We start from the raw sequence: 24,976 nt of genomic DNA on the forward strand, positions 1-24,976 counted from the left end.
TGGTTCTAATCCTGGCCGCCCCACTTCCCATCCAGCTCCCTGCTTGTAGCCTGAGAAAGCAGTCGAGGACAGCCCTAAGCCTTAGGGACCTTGCACCCATGTGGGAGATCCGGAAGACACTCCTGGTTCCTGGCTTTGGGTCAGCACAGCTCCGGACACTGCGGCCACTTGGGGAGTGAATCAAAGGACGCAAGATCCTCCTCTCTGTCTCTCCTCCTCTCTTTATGCCTGACTTTCCAATAAAAATAAAATAAATATTTTTAAAAATATATAAGACAAAAAAGGATTCATTTTTGAAATAAATCAATTTTTAAAAAGTCAATACAAGGAGAATTTTAAAATGTTGGAGACGATAATGAAAAAAATAAGGACACATACCTCAAATTGTTCCAAAATTAAAGATGCTACACCTAACTCTGAGGCCCCAGGCAGCTCTAAAACCTAAAGTTTGGAGCATGGATGCATACAAGATAAAACATTTCACTAAATCCTGGAGTTGAGATGAAGTTCCCTCCCCAGTTTTCCTTCTATCAATGAAACATGTAGAATATATTCTAGTCTAGCAAACACACACATACACATTGTGCAGGATGGTGCTGCAAAGAAAAAGATAAACAGAATACAATTCTTACAATCAAAAATTACATTAGACTGGAAGAGAAAGGTAGTTACATTAACACATCAAATGTCACAAAATAAACTTCAGCAAAGCTCTGCAAAAACACAAATTATGAGAAGGCAGAGAATTGGAAAAGGTTTATCAGAAAAGATAACAATTAAGTACAATTTAGAAAATAAAAAATATTTGTATGAGAATAAGGTAGAACTGAGACCAAAGGAAAGGTTTTAGAAGTCGAGGACTGTATGTAAAAAAGATACTGAAGCATCAAAATACAAGAAAATTGTAAGAATCAAGTAATTTTTACTAGCTAAAACATATAAAGGGGAGATAAGGATAAGCATGGTGATATAATAGGTGAAGCCACCACCTGTGATACCAGCATCCCATATGGGCACTGCTGTATGTCCCAGATGTTCCACTTCTGATCAGCTCCCTGTTAGTTGCCTGGGAAAGGCAGTAGAAAATGACCCAAGTGTTTGGGCCCCTGCTATTCACACAAAAGCTCTAGAAGAGGATCCTGGCTCCTGGCTTCAGCCTGGCCCAGCTCTGGCTATTACAGCCATCTGAGGAATGAACCAGTGACGGAAATTCCCGCACTCTCTGTGTCATTCTCTCTCTCTGTAATTCTGACTTTCAAATATAAATCCAAAAAAGGAATTAATTCATAAAACAAAATACACAAAGGGGTTCTAAGGCTGGAAATTCTAATGACTATTCCTAAGACTTTGAATAGATTGAAAGTTATACTTTAAAAAATTATTTTCCCATAATTACTAAAGGCTCACCGAAAGTTTGGGAGAGCAGATTTCCATAGGATATCCATTTTGGTTTGGAAAAAGAATGCCAAATTTTGTATTAGAGATGACACGGACAGAAGAATTTACATAGATATGAAAGCCAATGAGGACTTACTGAAATAGTACAACAGGGCACAATAAAGGTCCAAGTCAAGTTAGAGTAGTGACAATGTACCAGGGAGAATGAGGCAGAGGTCTCAAAGACAGACGCAAAAGAACCTGAGACATCCAACAATGCACATATGAGGGATAGCAACTAAAATGGAAACTTGTCATCTAAACACTGTCCTTACTAAAGAAAAAGAAAGTTCCTTTGGGAAACAACGGAATGTTTGAACATATGAACAAACAAGACATTGTCAAAACATTACCAAAAAAAAAAAAAAAAACAAAAAACCACAGACCCAGTTTGAAGAGCTTCCCATTGGACACACATAGGTAAATATAACCACCCAAAAGAAGGACACAACATGGTGGGCAAAAGGGCTCCATCAGGCCCCAGTAATGATCCAAAGAGAAGGGAAGTACAAAGAAAAGAAAGCTCCCCTTTTTAGAACAATTTCAGCTAAGACATACGTGGAAATTTTGTATCACAAAACTACTAATCTAATAACCAATTCAAAGAAAGAATATCAGTAAATGCTAAAACCACTAGGGAATGGGTTACTAGGAAACAGACTAGTGAGATGATGCTCAAAGTAACAGCCCACACACTCTGATTAATTACAAAAAATGAAATAGCCTCACAATGGAGAGGTCTGACAGATACCAGTGATGAAACATTGCTGCATCAGCAATGGAATGACTAGACATTATGCACTTTTTGGTTGGATGCACTGATGTGTAAACAACACTGCATATATAATATTCATGCAAAAATTTTAACATGAATCTATTGTATAAATTGCTGAATACTCTATAAAACAACCTTCCTAAAATAGAAAAAGATAGGGTAGTTGTTCTATAGAAAAGACCAGAAATACATTATTAACTGAATAAGAACTGGTTGGATGTTAGATTATAAATTTTCCTTTAATAATGGCTCTAAAGGTCTTCACTGTGACAATTGGGGCAATCAGAGTTCAGCCTGGATATTAGATAAAATTATTACATCTGTTACTTTATCTCAATCTGACAAAGATACCATATAATTACAGGAGAATGTCAGGATTCTTAGAAGATATGTTCTGAAAACTTGAGGGATGAAAATGTCATAATATCTACAACAAAACTTATTTCCAAATAGTTCAGGGGAAAATGCTTATCTTTAATAAATCAATTGAGATAGAAATAGATACACAGAGGAAAAAATGCCAAATCAAGGTAAAAGACTGATGGTGCTCATTGCACTGCTCTTTTCATTTTTTATGTATATGAAACCTTTAAGAAATTGAAGCAGGAGTTAAAAGAACCTAAATGATAAGTGATAGGGAAGAATCCAAGTCACAATAAAAATGTCTCTGAGTTACCAGGGAAAATGGTGAAAGCAAGAACAAATGTTGCACAAGCTGGCTAGGACAGTACCGGACAAGAATCAAGCAATTAACCATACTGCTGTTTTAAATATTATTGTTGATTAACAAGACCAAAAAATACAAAGAGACATTAGAAGTTGTCATAAGTTCAGTTTACAGATGTTGATTTTTGTCATCTAGGAACACCCATCCAGATGAGACAAGGAACAGATAGAAATCACACTGGATTCCACAAGAGATCAATATTGAATATCTTAGAATTTGGTCATGGAGAGATTATGAATGGAGCAAATTTATAGAGTGCAGGCCCAACATTGTAAAATGTAAGCTTGGTCTTCATCCCCATTTCCTGGTATACAACTCTTAAAATCTTGGCTTCTTCATAGTGATTCATCTTTTTGTTTGCTTATAAAGCAACTGATCACTGGTCAATACTAACTACCCTCAGGATTCAAGGACCAGGAAGTTTATCCCACAATCTTCAGAAAACAGAGAGGGTCTGAAGCTTACCAGCAAAGGCCAGTAAATGAATCAATTGTGCCTATTTAAAAAAACCTCCAAATGAACCAAAACATGGTTTGGAAAGCATCCTGGTAGCTGAATATATGAGGGTTCCTGGAGGACAGTGCCTACACAGTGTGGGAACTCCTCTCCCATAACTTACCCTGCACATCTCTTCATCTACTTCCTTAATCATCTCCTTCACCATGAAAGTAAATGGGCTTCCCTGAGTACATGAGCCATTACAACAAATTACTGGAACCAGAGGCAAGGATGTGGGAATCCCAGTTGAGACTCACAAGCAGAAGGAAAACCACCTGGGACTTAGGATGACAAATTTTGCAGTTGGAGGGCATCTGTTGGTGGCTAATCCCTCAACCCATGGTATCTGACATTATTTTCAGTGAGGTAGTGTTAGAAGGAATCAAACAATGTCAGGATATACTTAAATAGTGGAGTGATGGACTTATGACTGTTTTTGAAGGACTACACAATTATAATATTATAGAGAAAAGCAATTTCTCAGTTTCTATCCATTGCTTTTTCAAAAGACATCTAGGTTATTTCCATGTCTTCGCTATTATAGATTGTACTGCTGTAGATATAGGATTACAGGTCACTTTCTTGTATGCAGATTTCACAGGGGGTCCAGTCAAAGCAGAAGTCTACCAAAGAGCAAAGCTAATGCCAACAGTTTGAGAAATGCTCAAAGCCTTTTGCTTGTTGACTTTCAGAAGAGGAGAAAACAGTTATGTGTGGCTATTAGGAGAATGTTTGGGGAAAGCCAAGGCTTTAGCAGGAAAGCTGCTCAGGAAAGCTGCACCGGAAAGTCATTCTCCACCAGGATAATGCTCCTGCTGGTTCTCATCCAACTAAGGCAACTTTTCCAGAGATATCTGATGAGAAATCTTCTAGGAATTCACCTCACAGTCTTGATTTGGCTCCTTCAGACATCTTTTTCTTTCCTAGCCTTAAAAAAATTCTTTAAAGAATGCCAGGCTTTCTTCATCTGATAATGCCAAAAAGACTGCATTGACATACTCCCAGGACCTTCAGTTCTCTAGGGATGGATTAAATGGCTAATGTCATTACTAACAGAACTGTCTTAAATTGGATGAAATTTGCGTTGACAAATAAATAAGGTTTGCATTTTTAATTGTTATGCTTTAATTCCATTATGCCAATAATTCCTTAAAGTTCTCTTAGACTGGCTAAATAAAATATATATTACTTACGGAAGGCATGAGTACTTGGAAATTCGGTTAGAATTATGATATTAACAAGCCAATGTTACAAAAATATGAAAAGTATACTTCTAATAAATGTTAGTGATGAAATCTAATACCAAAATAAATCATGTAATTGATTTATAAGTTAAATGGATAAAGGCCATGGTAGGTTACCTAATCAGTAGTCAGAACATTAGATCTCTTTGGTATTTAAATTTGTTATATACTCCAAATAAATAAAACAGCATAAAAGTGCCCCCAAGCTTAAAAATAACGACCAAAAATAGAAATACCACTTAAAAATAGATTTTAAGAGAATTACTCATTCTCCAACAATTTAAGCAAACAGGTGTACAGATGACTTTAATCACTAACAGGATTGCGCTGTAAATCAACTGCACCTGCATAATTAAGTCTTTTTATAAACATTTTTGATGAATACTATCCTAGAAACAAATAAGTTTTCTAAGTGGGATAAATACATCTTGAATTAGAGATAAATGCTTTTATGCCACCTATAGCTACAATTTAGAACAAATATAATTGGCCTGCCTGTAGACCACTCATCACGATACTTAGACCAGTGATATTGTCCTTCCCCTAATTCAGACTTTGTATGGACAGCAAAAGAAAATGTGATGGTATACTACAGCGTGAACTTAAAGATAAAAATGACTAGAATGTAATTTTTGTTGACTGTAGTATGCAATAAATAAGAGATGAAACTGCTGAACCCTTTAATTTACTCAACAAAGCCATCATTGTCAATTCTGTTTAGAAATACATTCCAAACGTCTTTTGTGGCCCATTTATCAGATCACACACCAAGCATTAAAGTTATCCTTTGTTTAGTTTAAGTCCCTTTTTTTTTTTGGATTTACTTATTTTTAATGGAAAGGAAGATGTACAGAGAGAAGGAGGGACAGAGAGAAAACCTTCCATCCATCTACTGATTCACTTCCCAAGTGGCCACAACAGCTGGAGCTGAGCCGATCTGAAGCCAGGAGCCATCATTTTCTTCCAGGTCTCCCACATGGATTCAGGGTCACATGGGCCAGCCTTGTCTGCTTTCCCAGGCCACAGGCAGGGAGGTGGAAGGGAAGCGGAGTAGTCGGGAAATAAACCAGCACTGATATGGGAATCCAGTGCATATAAGGCAAAAATTTAGCCACTAGTCAATCGTGCTGGGTCCAAGTCATATTTTATTTTTAAGCCAGCTGCATTATCCACCTCATACACCAAAGATGGTTCATTTTTGCTGGCGCTGAAAAGACCGAAAAGAATATGCTAGATGGCTTAGGGCAATTACAAAATGGAAGGATGGAAAAATATTTTAATCAATTGCAGCATCCTTAAAGAGAGTGTAAAATTTCCCATATAAGCCTTGTTGAAAGGGAACAATTCAAAATGCTTTACATGAGAGAATTTTTTAAAGATTCATGAAATAATAAATCAAAAGAAAATTATCTTGGCAAAGAAAATTTGAGGAGCTGGCATGTGGCAGAGCGTTCATTCAAGTCCATCTACTCCACTTCCAGGCCAGCTCCTGGCTAATGTGCCTGGAAAGCACCAGAGAACAATCCAAGTCTCTGGCTCCTGCACGCCCTTGGGAGACCTACATGCAGTTCCAGACTCCTAGCTTTGGCCCAATCCAGCCCCAGTCATTACAGCCGTTTGGAAAATTAACTAGCAGGTGGAAAACTTCTCTCTCTTTCTCTGCCTGCTTCTCTCTATAATTCTGCCTTTCAAATAAACGCATATTTTTAAAACATTGAAACCCATGTGTAGTTTTTTTTATAATAGACATTTTTTCCTTGAACTTGTTTCAATACCATAATATGCTTTTTTTAAAGCTCATAATATATTTTGTGTGTCATAGATTTAAGACATATCTTTTTTTTAATGAAAGATAACAGCAAGCGTATTCCAGGGCTATGGCAAAAGATACAAATCACATGCCATTCCCCATAGAAAAGTTATACCTGTTTCCCATGATACTCAAAGTCAGTGCACTAGGACCAATATGATCCAAGTACAATTTCAAGGAAAACCCTAGTTCTATCACAGGCATCTCAGAGTTCCTTTTCTTTCTTCAGAACATGATTCCTCAAAGAAGAGCATTAGGTTTAAATGCTGACAGGGAAAAAAAAATTCTCTCTAGAAACGACTTCTTGCATTTGCTAATATGGAAATAAGGGACTACCTCAAAGCATGGTCTTCCCTGCTCCCACTGTCAAGCCTGCCTAAATAGGTGCATTTACATCCTAGCCACAACACTCTTTTCCTTGAGGAAGCAGGACGCCTACAACCTTCTACACTGTGGCACAAAGCAGCCACCGACAGAACCATTGGGTCTATTCAGCATCATGCAGAGAGAGCAAGAGCAAACTTAAGTGCCTCCTGCAGAGTTGATGCAGGAGCCTGCTGATAATCAATTCACTTTACCTGGACAGGTGGGTTTAATTCTGTTTGGGAAAATGTTCTAGTGACTACCAAAAGGAGAAATATATGGCATTTAAATAAACAATTGTGCTTAGAGAGGCAGTACAAATAACATTTTACATAGAGCAACTTTTGTTTAAGCGGAGATTCCTGTTTTATCACAGAAATGTACATATATAATATGGCAAATCTACTGTAAGTAAAATTATTTTCCTGACTTTTAATTGTCCTACTACTAAGCTGATGAAACATTCAAAGTTGTTTAACTTATAATCTGTTCAAAGTGAATTTCTCCTTTACAAATACACCCGAGCATGGTCATTTGACTCTGGAGTAAACAGCTAATCCACTGTGGATTAGAGCCCATTCCCGTGATTTTCTTTCATTGCCTCTTACGTAAATGAAAGATACCAACCATCCATCGGTCATGAGAAAACGCAAAGGATAAATAGCCTTTACTGGGACCGCTCATTTCAACCAACACCGACTGGTCCTCCTTTGTGAACGACAGGAACATACACGCGTGCTCCTTCTCTGGGTCACAGTTGAAAGGACTCCTGATACAGAACTTCTTTTTCCCACAATCTGAAGCATTGAACTAGAAAAATGACAAGGGAAAAAAAAATCATAATTACCAAACAAGTGATTCATTGTCAAAGACAGAACACTACCTTCAAATATGAGTTTGAAAGAGAATGAATACTTCTTCCTAATAAGAATTCAAACAAAGCAACAAAAGAAACTCCCCAAATTAGAAATGTTCAAAGCAGTAGTCAGGTTGTGAACTTTTTAATTTCATTAATTTTAATTGGAATTTTGAAACACAGCAGTAGTTGGCCTGCTATGGTGTGAGAGCCTCAAATTTTCTTTAATACACAAAATATCCCACATTATGAAGGTTCTGGAGCCAAGTTTCTGGTGTTTTTCTAACTTATTTAGAGACAAGAGAGCTCATAACTGTTTGTTTACTTCCCAAATACATATAATGACTTTGGCTGGTTAAAGCCCAAACTGGGAGCTGGGAACACAATTTGAGTTTGTCAAGTGGGTAGCAGGTAGTTTAGCCATGATTGCTACCTCACAGAGTGCATTTCCAGGAAGATGGATTCAGGCACCAGAGCGAGGTATTAAACCATGGTGTTCCCATATGGCACAAGGGTGTCTTACCCATTGGGTTAACACTAACCTCAGTTTCTGATTAATTCTGAGAAAATTCCTAGGGAATATTTAAATCCATGTTGATATTCTTGCCTAACAAGTATCCTCTAGTTTTCAGAGATGGAATTTTAAAAGTCTAATAAACCAACCCTTGGCAAGCTTAGATTTGACTCTACTTCCAGAATTTAGGTTCCAATTTGGTCATTAAAGAATATATGAAAAAAACTACCCCGACATTTACCCTTATTCTGAATCACAACAGTAGTTTAGGAAGGTAGAAACAAGCAGCAATGTACTTTAACCCAGAGTGGTAGGTAATAGCAAAACTCTTGGAAAACATCAGCTCTGCATATTGGCCACATAAATGAATAGAACTTGTTCCAATGGGCTCTGACTGTACTTTTCAAGAGAGAGCTGCACATTAACTTCATGGAACTAGATAAAATGAAAACTTGAAGGCAAATCATCACAGAGTGAAGAGAAGAAGCTACCAGGAATCAGGAGCTGTGGACTTTGGGCTCTGCTCTCTTTCTTACTGCATTCAGGTGGCCAAAAACAGAGTCCCAACTTCAGTAGAGGAAAGTGAAAGTGCACTTATTAGACCTTGAGTTTTCTTCCAGCACTAAAATTGTCATAATACCATGATTCCGAATAGACCTCCCTTCAATCAGAAGTTATAAACCTGGCAGAAAAACACAATAAAATCCCCAACAATAGCCAATAGCTTTTATGTGATTAGATGGAAGGACACACAATATTGTCCACAGATATCAACAGGGAAGCTGAGATACAAACTGATTAATTATTTCTCTAAAGAATCTTTTGAACAAATAGGTATTAAGACTTAACTGATGGACTATATTATTGTAATAATATGGAGGAGGAAACAGTGAGGAGGGAGGAGAAATGGGAAGAAAGGAAGAGGAAGTGGAGGAAAGAATCCCTACACCTACTAAAAACCATATCATGGAAAATAATAATAAAAATAATAATAGTAAAAAGTAAATGAAATTTTTTTTAAATCTAAAAAGATTTAACTGATAACAAATACAAATAGATGCATTATCACTGGGACTAATTATATGGTCAAACACAACTGCAGCATTTAAAATAATGTAATCAAACATAGTATCCATACGTATCTTACAAAATGTAGAAAACAAACAAAATTAAAAATTATATAGGTTTAAAACTCTTTATGTAGAGGCCAGAGCTGTGGAACAAAAAGTTAAGCTGCCACCTGCAATGCAGACATCCCACTATGGGTGCTAGTTCAAGCCCTGGCAGCTCCACTTCTGATCTAACTCCCTGCTAATGTGCTGGGGAAAAAAAGTGGAAAACAGCACAAATGTTTGGGTCCATGGACTTATGTGGGAGATCCAAAAGAAGCTCTGGGTTCCTGGCTTCAGCCTGGCACAGCCCCAGTCATTGCAGCCTTTTGAGGAATGAACCAGCAGGTGGAAGACCTCTCTCTCTTGCTCTCTTTTTCTCTGTGCCTTTATCTCTCTGTAAAACTCTGCATTCCAAATAAAAAATAAATAAAATTTTTTTTAAAAAATTCTTTACTCGGTCTAGACTAAGAACAAAAACAACAGGTATAAATAAGTAAGAAGAAAAAAAGAAGCAATGTACAATGAACATGCATTAAGTGCAAGGCTCATTTGGAAAACTTACATCTATTGTTTTGTCTAATTCTCATCAAAGAGCTTGATATTGCATCTCATTTAAGAAAATGAGACTTTGAAAGCCAAGTGATCTGTCCAAAGACAGACAGTAGCCAAATCAGGATTCATGTCTAAGTTTGTCCCTCCAACTATGACAACATGACTCAAGACATTTTCATTTATACCCACTGCTAAATAAGTCTAATTGATCAGAACCTCCTTCAGTAAAGCTAGTTTTTTTAAAGATTTCTAGTAGGCATTGCCCTTTTCAAGATTTTCTTTTTCAGTCATAACTGAACCAAAGGGCCGGATGGGAATTCTACCTGATAAGCTGACAAGAGATTCTCCATGGTTCAGCACATAGAATTCCCCAGTATCTTTTGGACTTAATGAAATAAGATCTAAAAACATGTGAACAATATTCTCCAAATCATGACTAACTTTAGCCTAAGTTCCCTCCGCAAGTGTGACATTTGGTTGTGGGAAAGCAAGAAAGGGAGGCAGCGGGGCAGGGAGGAGAACAGGAAGGTAAAGCAAGCTGTCTCCTCAGCTCTTTTTTCAAAGGAAAACAAACTCACAACTAGCACAGACTCTACGGGAATGTCTTAAGCACACTTTAGACTTGCAAGGACCTAAATTGTCTTTATTCTAAATAAAAATTCATAATGTTGCAGTGAAGCCTTCCTTCAGATCCTATAGAGAACACAAGAATTTGCTATCTCAACCTTACATCTCTATCCTCTTTGCCAAGCATAAAGCCATAACTTGGATGCTGTTGTTTGATGCCTCACTTGGAAAAGTTATGGAAATGCGACTTACAGATTTGGTTAAATGAGAGACTGGAGATATTGTTGGCAAAGATGCTATTGCAGCTTCAGGTGTCGTAAACGGAAGTGCATTTGGTTGTGAAATTATAGGACTAGGTATCTTCACCCAGTAGATTTTATACTTCTCAACAACTGTGGCTCTGAAATACAGTACCAAAAGATAGAAACAACCCAGATTATGGCCCATCCTAACAAAATCAAACCTTTAATGACACAAAGAGGAAACATATGGGGAGTACACAGTAGTACTTACCATCGTACTTATGTTGTTTGTCATCTCTAATGACTCTCTTCTGCCCCATCACCGGATGAAATTTCAATGCCCTCTCTATCTGTCTCTTCTTATTTATCTGCTCTGTAGACCTACTCACATCAGCCATGTGGCTAAACTGGAACTAACTGCACAGATTTCTGCACGTTCATGTATAAAGAAGCTACTAGTACTCATTTCACAATGTACTTTTCAAATTCTTCCAGAGGGCTTATGTAGCATGCAGTTACAGTAACAACCTATAGAGGTTACATAAGCAAGCACCAACTCTGGCTGAGGTTATGGCCCCCTTCCCACATTCCACGTGACACACAGGTGCAAAGCTGTATTATGAGGTGCTGGGGATCTGTGTACACATTGAGTGACATTTTAGGATAGCAGTTTTTCTCTTGAAAAAGGGACAAGGGTACTTCAGAAAGTTAAATTCACTTGGTAGGAAATAATTTTAACAGATGGGTATTTCATTAGTAACATTTTGCATGAATTTTTAAGATTCCCTCATAGATCTATAACACAACTGAGGAATCACTACATAGCTTGGTGACATTCCAGTTCCTGTTGTTTATAAGATTAAGGAAGAACTGCTATTATGATTCCTCTCAATTTCATATTTCTGAGAGGCATACAGGGGCATGCTTTCCTAACAATCTGCAAATTGGAACACTGCAAAAAAAGTCATCTAAATTTCAGAACTATTTTTATATTCTTAAACTAAAGCAGGAGCAATCTTTAAAAAGAATTCCTTGATGCCTCAGACACAGTCAAGTATTAACTGCTATTTCTCGCCAGCATGAACGTAGCACAAAACTTTATTCACCCAACTATTCTTTGTTTGTGCCCACTAGGGTACTAAGTCTTGTGCTTTGTGTTGTGTATATTCTGGTGAATGAAGAATGAAAAATAAAGAAGAAAAAGAGTTAAACAGTTTCTTACACCGGTATGCTGGTATCCTTAGTTTCACAAACTTCTCCGGTAGAAGCGAAAACCAAATAGGCATAGAAAATGATACAGCTAACTATGTTAGAGTTAGAAACTCTTCTACTCACAGAAACTGTACGTGATTTGGGGCGCTGCTTGGCGCATTCCAATATACTTGAACTTTGGTTTTTTTGGATGAGCTTGTATGACTCACAGCTGATCCCTGAAATAACATTGAAAAAGAATTACCATTCAGTCTCTCAGGAACTCAACAGGACTGAAACTGCCATCATCTTGTAAATCACCTTCTCACTGCATGATAATGGCATAACGGCAAACTCTTCCTTGGAACAAGGACCCAGGCCCTCAGAAAGAACATACTGATTGTTTGACAACAGATTAACAACTGAATTAATCACAAAATTAAAGTTATCACAAATTTAAGAAATGAAGAGTCCTAAATACAGAGTGTATTAGGTACAGGGAACCTGCTCATTATTCCATTTATACAAAATATGTAGGTACAGGGTACAGGGAACCTGCTCATTATTCCATTTATACAAAATATGTATACTCCTTCCACTAACAGACACAAATAAACTACACACAATTTGTCCAAAGAAAAAACAAAAACTGTGCCTTCAGATATACACCATGATATTTAACTAACTTCTTTTGAACAATTTTGTTTCCCACTTTCATTCACCTGGCAAACGCCTACAGTTCTTTGACCGTAGTTCGGAGATTCTCTCCCCAAAGAAGCTCTCAGCTCCCTCCAGCCAAGGTATTTCTCTCTTCGATGCTTTCCACCCACCCTGTGTGTGCTGAAACCAGTTATCACACCTTTCTACTTAGTGTCTGCCCTAGTTCCACACATTCTACTTCTGTGCTATTTCTCCCAAGTCCACAAAAAGCCAGGGATTCTGCAAGCAGCTCGAGGAATTCTTGTTCTTCACCAGATCCTTCACACCCAGTACAGTCCCTACTATAAGTGTTCATTAAATGAATGAATGCACAAACATTAACCTCCCCAGAACTCCAGCTTCAATATTAAAACTCTTCAAAAATCAATACAATGAGTCATTATGTCACACACTAAGAACACTTCAAGCCACTTTCCTGTTTTTTCTAGGATACTTGTACAGAAACATACGTTGCAAGTAGGAGAACTAGAAGGAAAGCTTAATCTATTCAGATGTTCATTTATTGAGCTGTCTGCAACACAAAGATGCTACATTCATCTTGCAATCACCAACCCAAAATGAGAAGATCCAAGAAAACTGAAACAAATCAATTTAAACACAAACCTGTATGTTTTCACAAGTCAGAAGTTGTGATATATGGTTGTCAATCAATGAAAAAGAGCCAACAGGAGGTCCACTCAAATTCTCAGCATCACGAGCTTCCAAGAGAAAGCCTTTAAAGGGTGGCCCTGACAAAGTAACTGACAGAGAACAGATTAAAAATATAGTAAATTCCCAGAAAAAGGAACATTTGGAAGAGGTGCATCCCAGGTAGAACCAGGTATGCATATGCAAAACTCCTTCCAGGGAGGAAAATCATCAGATGCACAAAGAAGGTATTAAACTGTGTTCGCCTGGAAATTCACTCTATAGGGAGTGATGGTCAAAGCAGGATCCAGAAAGCTATATTTAGTCTGGAAAACGTTAGATGAAGCAAACATTTATTTCTTTACTACAAATTCTTCAGGGCCTTTATATCTTACTATGCAATATGAAATTGTAAGAGATATACAATATACAGATAAAGGTAAAATCATTTTTTCCAGACACCCTTTCTATTACTCAAGAGTAATTACTAATATGCTGCATTTCTAGAGTTGCAGAAAGCAGTTTTCAAAGTGCTATTACAGATGCACTTTTAAAGTCAGCTTACATTATCCCAAAACAATCAGGGAGACATAAGCTTACAGAATATCGAGAAGCACAAAAATGTATTCTAAATAATTTTATTTTTCTCTTCTTTTATTAGTAGTATTATTAATAAATACATATCAATTGGTGGAAGATTTTGCCCAGTGATTAAGGCATCACTTATGAAGCCCAAATTCCATATCAGATGCCTGGTTCAAGTTCCACCTGGGAAAGTTCAAGCACCTGTATCCCTATCATCCACATAGGAGACCTGGATGGAGTTCCTAGCTCCTAGCTTTAGTCTTACTCAGCCCTGGCCTCAGTCCTAGCTATTGTGGATATTTGGGCAATAAGCCAAAGGATGGGAGATATTCATTCTCCCACTCTCTATCTCTCTCTCTGTCACTCACTATACCTCCCTGCCTCCCTCTCTCTCACTCTTTTCCTCTCTTCCTCTGTCCATCTTTCTCTCTCTCTCTCTCTCCCTGCCCTTCAAATAAACAAAATAAGCAAATTTTCAAGTTTTTAAATACAATGATAAAGCTAATTTTAAAGTTTACTTCTGAGTAAGGAATAGGTATGCATGGTCCTATCTATTATTTGAACAAAGATGGAAAGTATAAAAACAGGTCAACAGTCTTAAATGAAGTCATCCAATAATAATGAAGAGTCAATTACCAATAAAAGAGTAAAACAAAATATAAATAGTTCATCAAGGCATGGTACCTTCAATCTGATCTCCCGGCCTGAATGTCATCTGACTCACTGAAATGTCGTGAGCGGCCCCAGACTGTGGACTATGTCCATGTGCAGGAATCATCCCGCCACATGACTGCATTACTTTTCCATTGGGATAATTAAACACAGAAACCACGTGCAAGAAAAATGTGAAGACACTAAATATAAATCCAAGAGTTGTCATCTGCAAAAAAAAAAAAAAAGATTAAAAACAAATTATTTTCAGAAATTATCAGAACAAAATATAAAAGTTTTCATAACACAGGACAGTTCTACTTCTGCTTGTCACTGTTCAGCTAATCATTCTCAAAATGTGTAGGAAAAGAATAATGTGGCTTGTAAAGTCTCATGTGGGTATGAGTCTCAGTTGGTGGCTGATGACCAACTATGAGACTCCCAGCAAATCACTTAGGCCTCCACTTCCTGAAGTGAAAAAGAAAGAGACAACAACTCTTCTTCCAAAGTTATTCACATAAAATTAAGAAACAATCAAAGCCTCAAGGAAGATAACAAATGATAGCTTTCATGAGTGCAATTCAGAGATAATAATTCCAATAAAAACAGAAGATTTACTCCATCTCATCCTAGTTTGAGAAAATATTTCTGCTGTCTTAAAATATCATCACTGAATATATCTCTGATTTCAATTCTTCTCCCTGCTTCCCAGAAGACCGATTATGGTCACAGGGTATTTAATCTAACCAGCAACAGTGAAAATTTGAAGGTAACAACCAATTGCAGAAAACAATATTTCTACTATTTGAAACCCAGATCCTTTGGATTAAGAAACACATTTGGCAGCCCATGCAATCTTCCTCCAGCCGTTTTCCTGCAACTACTTCACATCAGTCTCATCTTCTTCTATCCCAGATCAACCACCTCAATTCACATACATATTCAGGACCTGCAAATCACAGCATCACACAAGGCTGGAGGTAGTTGACAGAGACATGTCACCTGGCAGCAAATTAAGTTCACACTTTGGACAGGTTGTGGATGGGAAGAGTTCAAGAAGCTGTTCACTCAACCATAGAAATGGAGCTTTCTATTTCTGGTCGTAGGGAAAAGCAGTCTTAGAATCGCTGGAACAAATGACCATTTTATAACTATGGAGAAACTATGATCATTTTGCAGTTATTTAAATGAGGACTGAGTCAGAACCTAGTCTACCAAGGTTTTATCAGAGCTTACCTGGACTGGGGGAAGGAAAAGACTAGCTGCAGCTCAGTTAAAGCAGGGTAGAGGAAAATCAAGGAAGCTGCTAAAATATTCCCACAGACGCCCTAAGAGACTATCAAAACCTGCTCCTACAGCTCCAGCATGCTTCCCTCCCCTTGACACCTTACCCCCATATTACAGCAGTTTCTTTTACTCAGTACATAATGTATAACTATCCGGGAAAAACAAATTACAAAGCATCCTAAACAGCAAAAATAGAATACAGGGTTTTTTGGGGTTTTTTGTTTTTCTTTGTTTGTTTTTTAATAGAATACAGTCTAAAGGGACAAAGTGGGAAGACACTGTGGCATAGAGGGTAAAGGCGCCACCTACAACCTCAGCATCCCGTGACGGCGCCAGCTGTTCCACTTCTGATCCTGCTCTCTGCTAACGCACCCTGGGAAACATAAGGAAACAGCACCAAGTGCTTGGACCCTGTCCACCCATATGGGAGACTCAGAAGAAACTCCTGGCTCCTGGCCTCACCCTGTCCCAGCCACGGCCATATTGACCATTTAGAGAGTGAACCAACTGTTTGTTATTTTTTGAACCTGTCATTGATACTGTCTCAACCCAGATGTTTCGAAGAATGGAACTTGCATTATTTTTAACATATTGTTTACTCAATACTATGTCAATTAATTCCATAATGTTGTATATTGATACTGAGGTTTTGTTGGGGCTTTTAACTGACCGGATCTTTACTCTGTTAGCTCTACCTTCAGACCATAGAAGGTCTCCCCAAGAGGCCACTGAACTTATCTGGACAATAAGACGCTGGACTTTATGCTGGGTATATGCTTGCAAGGAAGGAATCTCAACTGAACTTAAACTGTGGTTATGCAGCAAGGTGGAGGAATCCACCATGGGGGGAGGGGTATGGGAGGGGTGGGGGAATCCCCAGTGCCTATAAAACTGTATCACATAATACAATGTTAATAACAATAAAAAAAAAAAAGAGAGTGAGCCAACCAGCAGACAGAAGGTGTGTGTGTGTGTGTGTGTCCCTCTCTCTGTAACTCTTTCAAATAAAGTAATAAATAAGCCCATAAAAAATAAAATGAAGGATCAAAGCCTGCATCAGACCCAGACATGGCAAAGATGTTAGAATTATCACACTAGGAATATAAAACACCTGTGATGAATATGCTAAAGGCGCTAGTAAAAAGGTACTCAGCATGCACAGATAGGTAATGTGAACATTCCAACAAAGATCCAAAAAAGAAATGTTAGTAACCAAAAACCTTGCAAAAGAAATTTAAATAATGTCTTTAAAAGGCTTATTGATAGACTGGGTGTTCCCAGTCTATACTAAAAAATCTCTGAGCTCAAAAATATCTCAGTAGAAATAGTCTAACTGAAAAACTAAGAGAACACCAAAACAGGGTATTCAAGAACTATAGGACAGCTACAAAAGGTATAACATTCGTGTAGTAGCAATTTGAGAAAGAGAAAACATCATTGAAAACATAATGCTTGAGAATTTTACCAAATTATTATCAGACACCAAAACTCAGATCCAGGAAACTCAAACATCTATAGCAGATAAATTAAATATCAAAAATCAAACATGGGCACATGTGATGGCTAATATATGTGTCAACATGACTGGGCTCAGGGATGCTGTGAGAGCTGAGAAAGCATTCTTTCTGAGTCACGCTGTTTCAGGATGAGTTGTGCATCTGCATCAACAGAATAAGTGAAGAAGATCCTCTCACCAATGTGACTAGATCTCACATAGTCAACAGAACAAAAAGACAGAGGGAGTGGGGAAGCCACTGTCCTTGAGCCGCTCATTCATTCATTCTTCTAGCTTTAGCCGTCCAAGCTCTGGTTCTCTGGCTTCAACACCCCAAAACTCATACCAGCATTACTTTCCTCATCCAAGCCCCAAGTCTTTGAACTTAGACTGAATTGCACTGCTAGCTTTCTTGCTTCTCTCTGTCATCCTACTTTCAAATCAAAAATGAAAATAATTCTTTTTAAAAAAGGAACAAACAAGCTATGCAAGAGGGAGGATTTTTGGAGACAGGAAATGGATTATAAAATAGAAAATGCCTTATTCTTTCTTCATTCCATGTATGAGGCTAAACAAAAACTATAAATATGGCAAATAATCAGCATTCTTATAGTGATCTTCTATATGAGGAAGAACTTTTTCAGTTAACATAAAACACAACACTCTTTAAAGCTCTGTTCAGAATTTCTACTACTTGCATTCCAGAAAATGCTCAAGAAAAATGGCTATATCTTACAGAATAGTTTTCATTTCATTCTATTATTGGGAGCACTAAAACATTACTCTCTTTTATTTTGGTATAAGTACAAAGTATTGCAATGAACTTCTAAGTTAAATATAATTTCACATCTAGGCTTTTTGCCCAGACATAAAACCACCATTCATTATACTATTCTTATTAGAAAATAGAACTGAGGACGTGGCTCTATAGCCTAATATCTTAAGTCCTCACTTTGCATTTGCCAGGATCCCAAATGGGCACCTGTTCATGTTCCAACTGCTCTACTTCCCTTCCGGCTCCATGTTTGTGGCATGGGAAAGCAGTAGAAGATAGCCTAAAGCCTTGAGATCTTACACCCATGTGGGAGACCTGGAAGAAGAGCCTGGTTCCTGGCTTCAGATCAGCTCAGCTCCAACTGTTGTGGCTACTTGGAGAGTGAACCAGTAGATGGATGGAAAAGATCTTTCTCTCTGTCCCTCCTTCTCTCTGTACATCTTCCTTTCCAATAAAAATGAGTAAATACTAACAAATGTAACTTGAATTCCAAACTGATTTAGAAACTAGTTTAGGGACAGAGTGTTCAGAATCTCAGCACTTCAGGTCACTTTTGATGATTTATTTTATTTCTTGGAAAGGCAGAGTGACATACAGCAAGGGGAACACAGGGCCTTTCCATGCACTGATTCACTCCCAGATGGCTCCAGTGGGAGGGAGCCGTGGCCAGAGACAGGAACCACCACTCATAATGGGATTCAGGAGACTGCCTCATCAGCTGCAGCACTTTCTGAAAGTCTGAGTAACAATACAGAGATTTATTTCGCAGAACTCAGGCTCCAGAAAGAATGGATGTAAGCAATTAGTTTGATACCTAAAATTAAAAAGTTGTCAATAAATAATTGTTTGGTATTGATATTAATTTTTCAAACTAATTTGCTGAATAATGTTAGTCAACTGAGATTTTCCCATATTTCTACCATCTGTAGCTAGTATGTTCAACCCTTCTACCATATTTCACAAAATGTCTTGCCCTTCTTTAGAGTAATTTAACTTTACTTTCCTAGAAAACTTCCACATTAAGAATTAAATTGATTTTGATAGCTGAAGCTCAATTATAGGGAAATCAAAGCATATGTCAAGTATTTCAACTTGTCCAAATAAAAACATTTCAGACTCCATTTTCACAGTAGCAAGCAACTAGAAAAATTATTCTTACATTAATAATTTAAGTTAAACATTTATGATAAGGGTCCTAAAAAAAAAAGCACAAAAATAGCACAATGAATACCAAGCTAAGCTTGTCCAATTTAACTCAAGATGAACTTCTGAAAAAGATTTTGGAGTCTCAGTGAAAGTAGTACAAAGTAAATGGAAAAGTGAGGAAAATCACTGATAGAAAGAGTAATTTGCAACAGTACACTGTCATCCTGGTTCTGCAGTCAGCGCGTCATCAGGAGGTAATTTTTCCATTTTCTTTATTCATTTTCAAAGAAAATGGTTGGCAGCAACTGGCTTATTACATATGACAGAAGTCTCATATGGATCATTCCATATGGCTCTCAAAGTAATATTGTGCTGAAAACAAAATAGGGGGTTAGTAGAATGGGTCTTTTCTAAACACCCAAAACAATTAGGTAAAATAAAAACAAATATCATTAATTTATGAACTAATGATGTTACTGTTGTTTAAAGGCCTACTATCATCATCACAGTTAGTGCTTTCCATGTAAAATCTACAATCCCTAAAAAAAAAAAAAATACCAAAGTTTTTACTGGTACAGAAATTGAAGCTCACAGAGATGATTTTAAAAAGCTGTCTTACACAGAAACAGAGTAAGAAAAAAATGCATGTCATTATAGTAGTTTAGAGGTAGGGGAGAAAATCACGGAAGAGCTGACAATTATGAAGGGCTTCACCATGCCAGACAACCTGTGAAGGACTTAGGGTGCTTGCAGCACAATGCCCAGGGGATGGTGGAGGGATCATGGATCCCAGCATGTACGATAAAGCACACATGAAGACACTTGTCCATGTCACAGCAAGCCCGAGCAGTGAAAAGCATGGTCCCTGGGCTAGTTTTCTGAGACTTTAACCACTAAGCCATCCGCAGAGTCAGTCAGACCTTCACAGTGATGTGATAAAAAAAAAAAAAATCAGAATGAAATGATTGGATGAGAACCAGGCTAAGAAAGAAAAATGAGAATGGAGTTTTTAGGAGAATTGAGATGGTCTCACTCGTGGGCAACCGCCCCAGGCCCCTGCCCTGATGCCTGGAGGGCATGGCTTAAGCCTAACTTTCCCCACGGCCTGAGACTCAGCCTTGGAGTGCGACCTCCAACATGGCTACAAGGTCAAGAGGAATACACCTGGAACATGACTTCTGACATGACTGCAAGATCTAGGGAAATGGACGTTTCATACAGCCAATTACAGTGTCTTTGGTGGACTCTATGCATGGTACATGCTTGCATTGAAAGAAACAAGACTGGATTTGAACTGTGGTAATGCAACAAGGTGGAGCAATCTACCATGTGGAGAGGGCACAGGGAGGGGATGGGGGAACATCAGAGCCTAGGAAATGATGTTATAAAATGAAATTCAATAAAAAAAATCTGTAATCTGTGCATAATAAAATGGACATTCCTCAGCAGCTTGTCCCCAGTGGTTCTTGAGGCCTAAGGCCACTGTCTGCCTCACCCTCGGTGACCTTGAGGCCTGCTGGCAGGCAAAAACCCTGAGACTCACTAGATCTAAAGTCAACTGTAAGAAATAGTCATTGTGGGGCCCAGCGGTGTGGCCTAGCGGCTAAAGCCCTCACCTTGAACGCCCTGGGATCCCATATGGGCGCTGGTTCTAATCCCAGAAGCTCCACTTCCCATCCAGCTCCCTGCTTGTGGCCTGGGAAAGCAGTCGAGGACGGCCCAAAGCCTCGGGACCCTGAACTCGCATGGGAGACCAGGAAGAAGCTCCTGGCTCCTAGCTTCAGATTGACTCAGCTTCGACCATTGAGGCCACTTAGGGAGTAAATCAACGGACAGAAGATCTTCCTTTCTCTGTCTCCTCTCTGTTTATCTGCATTTCCAATAAAAACAAAATAAATATTTAAAAAAAAAATAAAATATACATTATTGGGGCCAGTATTTTGGAACAGCACATTAAGCCTCTGCCTGAGATGCCTGAAGCCCTTTCAGATACCAGTGTAAGACCTGCCTGCTGCACTTCCTGTGCAGTTCCCTGTTAACACACCTGGGAAAGCAGAAGATGACCCAAATGCCACATGGGAGACACAAGTAAGTAACTTCTGGGCTCCAGGTTCCAGGCTCCATGCTCCCAGCTTCAAGATCCAGGACCCAGGATCCAGGATCCAGGCTCCGTGCCCAGCTCTGTCGTTTCAGACATTGGGAGAGTAAACCAACAGGTGGAAGCCCGCTCTCTGCTTCTCTGTCTCTCCTCCTGTCTGTATTACTCTTTCTTAGAAATAAATGAAATAAATCGTTTTTAAAAATAATAAAATGTACATTATCTAACATGTCATATGAAATGCATAAAACCGGTAAAATCCTACAAAAGCAAAAAGCAAATTTATAGAGAAATGAAGTTTCTTTATTTTTTTTTTTGAGCAACCTTCATTTAAAATGAAGAGAAAAATATCAAAACAAGTTTGGAAGATATTTGGCGGCTATCCTACTGAACTAAAAATAAATTTAACATCTGACCTAGGAGTTTCACTTCTAGAAAGTAGTCACACAGAATAACGCACACAATTATGCAAAAGTTACTTCTAAGCAAAAAATTCAAGATAACTTAGCTGTTTAACAAAAATGAACTATGAGGGACCTATGTGTGGCCTAGTGGGTAAGCTGTCATTTGGGACAGCTGCATTCCATAGCCACGCTCAGGGTTTCAGACCATGTTCCATCCGCCCAAATCTAGTTCCCCACTAATGTAGACCCTGGGAGGCTCAAGTAATGGCTCAAGCAGTTGTGCACCGGCTACCCAGGTGGGAAACCTAACCTGAGTTCCCACGCTGGGCCTGGCCCAATCCTAGACACTTGGGGATATTTGGGAGAATGAGCCAAAAATGGCAACAAGTTTGCACTCCTTCTCTCACTCAACCTTTCTCTCTCACTTTTCTCTCTCTCTTTCCCTGTCTCTCTGCCTCTTAAAAGAATTAAAATTTTAAAAATAAGCTATGCCATACCCAAGCCATGGAATATGTGTGTCAGTTAAAAAAAAAAAAGGGATGGACCCGGTGGGGTGGCCTAGCAGCTAAAGTCCTCGCCTTGAACGCCCCGGGAACCCATATGGGTCGCCGGTTCTAATCCCGGTAGCTCCACTTCCCATCCAGCTCCCTGCTTGTAGCCTGGGAAAGCAGTCGAAGATGGCCCAAAGCTTTGGGACTCTGCACCCGGAAGAAGCTCCAAGCTCCTGGCCTCGACTGGCCCACCTCTGACCACTGCGACCATTTGAGGTTTGATCCAATGGATGGAACTTCCTTTCTCTCACTTGGCCTTTAGAAGGGATAAATCAATCTTTAAAAACAAACCTCCACTTTCTTTCAAAGGCGCATTTTCAAATGTTGTTAATTACTGTGTCACAATAAAGTCAAATGGAAAGAACTTGACAACCTGATAGACCCGGATTACTGAATGAAATCTAACAGCACCACTTTACTAACCCTGTGTGAATTATTTAATCTCACAAAATTCTAACTTTCTCACTTGTTTCACCAATGCTACCAACAGCAGAGGCTTTGGTAAGGATTAAATAAAACAGCACCTATTAAACACATAACACAAAGAACATGTTAAAAGGGTGGCATATTAAACCAGCTTGCCTATTCTTTTCCTTTCCTTGGAATCCTACCCAATTCTGCCAACCCGTTCTGATTATTCTCTTCTCTTGCAGCTTCCGATGTTGAGCTTTGCAAATGAAAAGCTTAATCACATTTCTCTGCCACATGGGTGACCTGTGTTTCCGCACACTTCCTGGATCACAGCAAAGGGATCCTACTCATTAAACCTCTTACAATCAGCAAATACACTTGAAAACCATATACCGGGACCCGGCGCGATGGCCTAGCGGCTAAAGTCCTTGCCTTGAACGCGCCAGGATCCCAAATGGGCACCGGTTCTAATTCCAGCAGCCCCACTTCCCATCCAGCTCCATGCTGGTGGCCTGGGAAAGCAGTCCAGGATGGCCCAATGCCTTTGGACTCTGCACCCGCATGGGAGACCTGGAAGAAGTTCCAGGCTCCTGGCTTCAGATTGGCGCAGTACTGACCGTTGATCATCGGATGGAAAACCTTCCTCTCTATTTCTCCTCCTCTATATCTATCTGACTTTGTAATAAAAATAGTAAATCTTAAAAAAAAATATGCCTGCACTGTGATTTTTAACTGACTATCAGGAAAATCTGACACTAAGTAAAGGCACAGGCATGACACAGAAGATACGGGTGACCCAAAGAACAACTCATGGATTTATTAAGTCACTGGGTAGAATTCACTCACTGAAGTTTACCTCTGCTTTCAAGAAACTAATAGACAACATTTAAACCCTCCACATCCATATGCTCCAATCACAACAGTCCAATCTTGCTTTTAATTTTTTTTTAATATTCCAAGGGGGGGCGGTGGGAAATCCATTTTAAAAAGCTGACTTCACAAACTGAAAAGTCCCCTTTGCCCTTAAGGTAGTGTAAACAAGACATCACATACGTATATTCACATATAAAGGAATAAAAATGCAGGACAAAGGTAACATCTTGTTACCCCACAGAGCCTTCCTGAAAATCTGATGGTACTCCAAGGCTGAGGTCGAGGGGAAGGAATCGGAAAGAACCCAAATCCCTAGGTTTAAAAGTTGCTTTGAAAACAAGCCAGGCTCTAAGAAATCCACATACAGGTAATCATGTCACTTGGTCTAAATATAAAAGTCCCCACTGTTTGAATTAAAAAAAAAAAAAATACCCAAATGGACTGCACTTTTCAGGATCCCAGCTACCACTCCATTTATAACCACCCTTTGCTTGGGATGAAAGCGCCTTAGTCAAAGTCACGAGGCTTATTATTAACGTACCTCGTTGGCGAGCACTGATTAGCTCAGTTCAAACTCCAGAGCACGGCTGGTGAGGCTTGCACGCACCGAGCGGCTCGGCCCCAGCGAGCACAGGAGCCAGCCCCCCGCTGCCCTCGCCCAGCGGGTTGCAGTTTTTCTATGATTTGCAAAGGTTTGACAGAAAGAAAACACGGGCCACTTACCTTGAGAAGCAAAGGCAGTCCCAGCCAACTTCCGGCTCTGCTACAACTCCTATCACATTTCAGCAGCTGGGTGGAGCCAGTTTACCCAACAACCAGAGGGAAGATTTCCCAAGCTAAGCGGCCAAACCTGATCTGCAAGCCAGGAGTACTAGTTTCAGAGCTCCCTTTCAGAGAATTGAGGATTCTGTTTTCGGAAATACTTTTTGCCTGCTAGTAATCGTTATACCAAGAAAATTACATTTTTAGACTTTGACCGGCAAAACTAATCGAAAATATACACCTGATCTGCAGAATTGGACACATTCGAAAGAACCGCTTGTATCTAGCTGGAGTTGCCAAATTTAACAAATTAAGCTATAGGATACCCAGTTAAGTTGGAATTTCATTCTGTGGTATGAAGGTTGCTTTCTGCAATACTCACATTGCATCCTTACACTAAAATACGTATATTATACTAACCATCCTAAAAAATACGTACTAAATATAATACATGCTAATACTACAATACTTACACTAAAAATATTCATATTAAATGTAATTATACTTCTTCTAACCATTTTTATGCTAAGTATAATTTATCATTTAACTGAAGCTGAAATTCAGCTTGTCCAGGAATTTATCTGGCAATCCAATGCATAAAAAACAGTAGGTAGCAAAATATTTCAGTTAACTGCAACAGGTATTAAATGATCAGACTTATGAATGATGTAATGGAAGAAATCCCCTTATTTTCCAAAATATA

At 38.7% G+C, this 24,976-nt stretch overlaps 1 protein-coding gene across 1 annotated transcript in view; it reads right to left on the minus strand.

The window, feature by feature from the left end:
- The window catches only part of FRRS1 (ferric chelate reductase 1), a 51,364-nt gene extending 27,150 nt beyond the window's left edge, over nt 1-24,214 (minus strand). The window contains exons 1-6 of the mRNA XM_040998812.1: nt 24,053-24,214; nt 14,505-14,700; nt 13,212-13,348; nt 12,033-12,127; nt 10,708-10,855; nt 7,482-7,664 (exon numbers count right to left, since the gene is read on the minus strand). Of these exons, the coding sequence (XP_040854746.1) occupies nt 7,482-7,664; nt 10,708-10,855; nt 12,033-12,127; nt 13,212-13,348; nt 14,505-14,700 (759 nt within the window). The 5' untranslated portion in view covers nt 24,053-24,214. The remainder of the gene's footprint in view (nt 1-7,481; nt 7,665-10,707; nt 10,856-12,032; nt 12,128-13,211; nt 13,349-14,504; nt 14,701-24,052) is intronic.
- Between the last annotated feature and the right edge of the window lie 762 nt (nt 24,215-24,976).

Source organism: Ochotona curzoniae, unplaced genomic scaffold (genome assembly GCF_017591425.1).
Source record: "Ochotona curzoniae isolate NIBS_2020 unplaced genomic scaffold, NIBS_Ocur_1.0 scaffold_1037, whole genome shotgun sequence".
NCBI classification, from domain to species: domain Eukaryota; kingdom Metazoa; phylum Chordata; class Mammalia; order Lagomorpha; family Ochotonidae; genus Ochotona; species Ochotona curzoniae.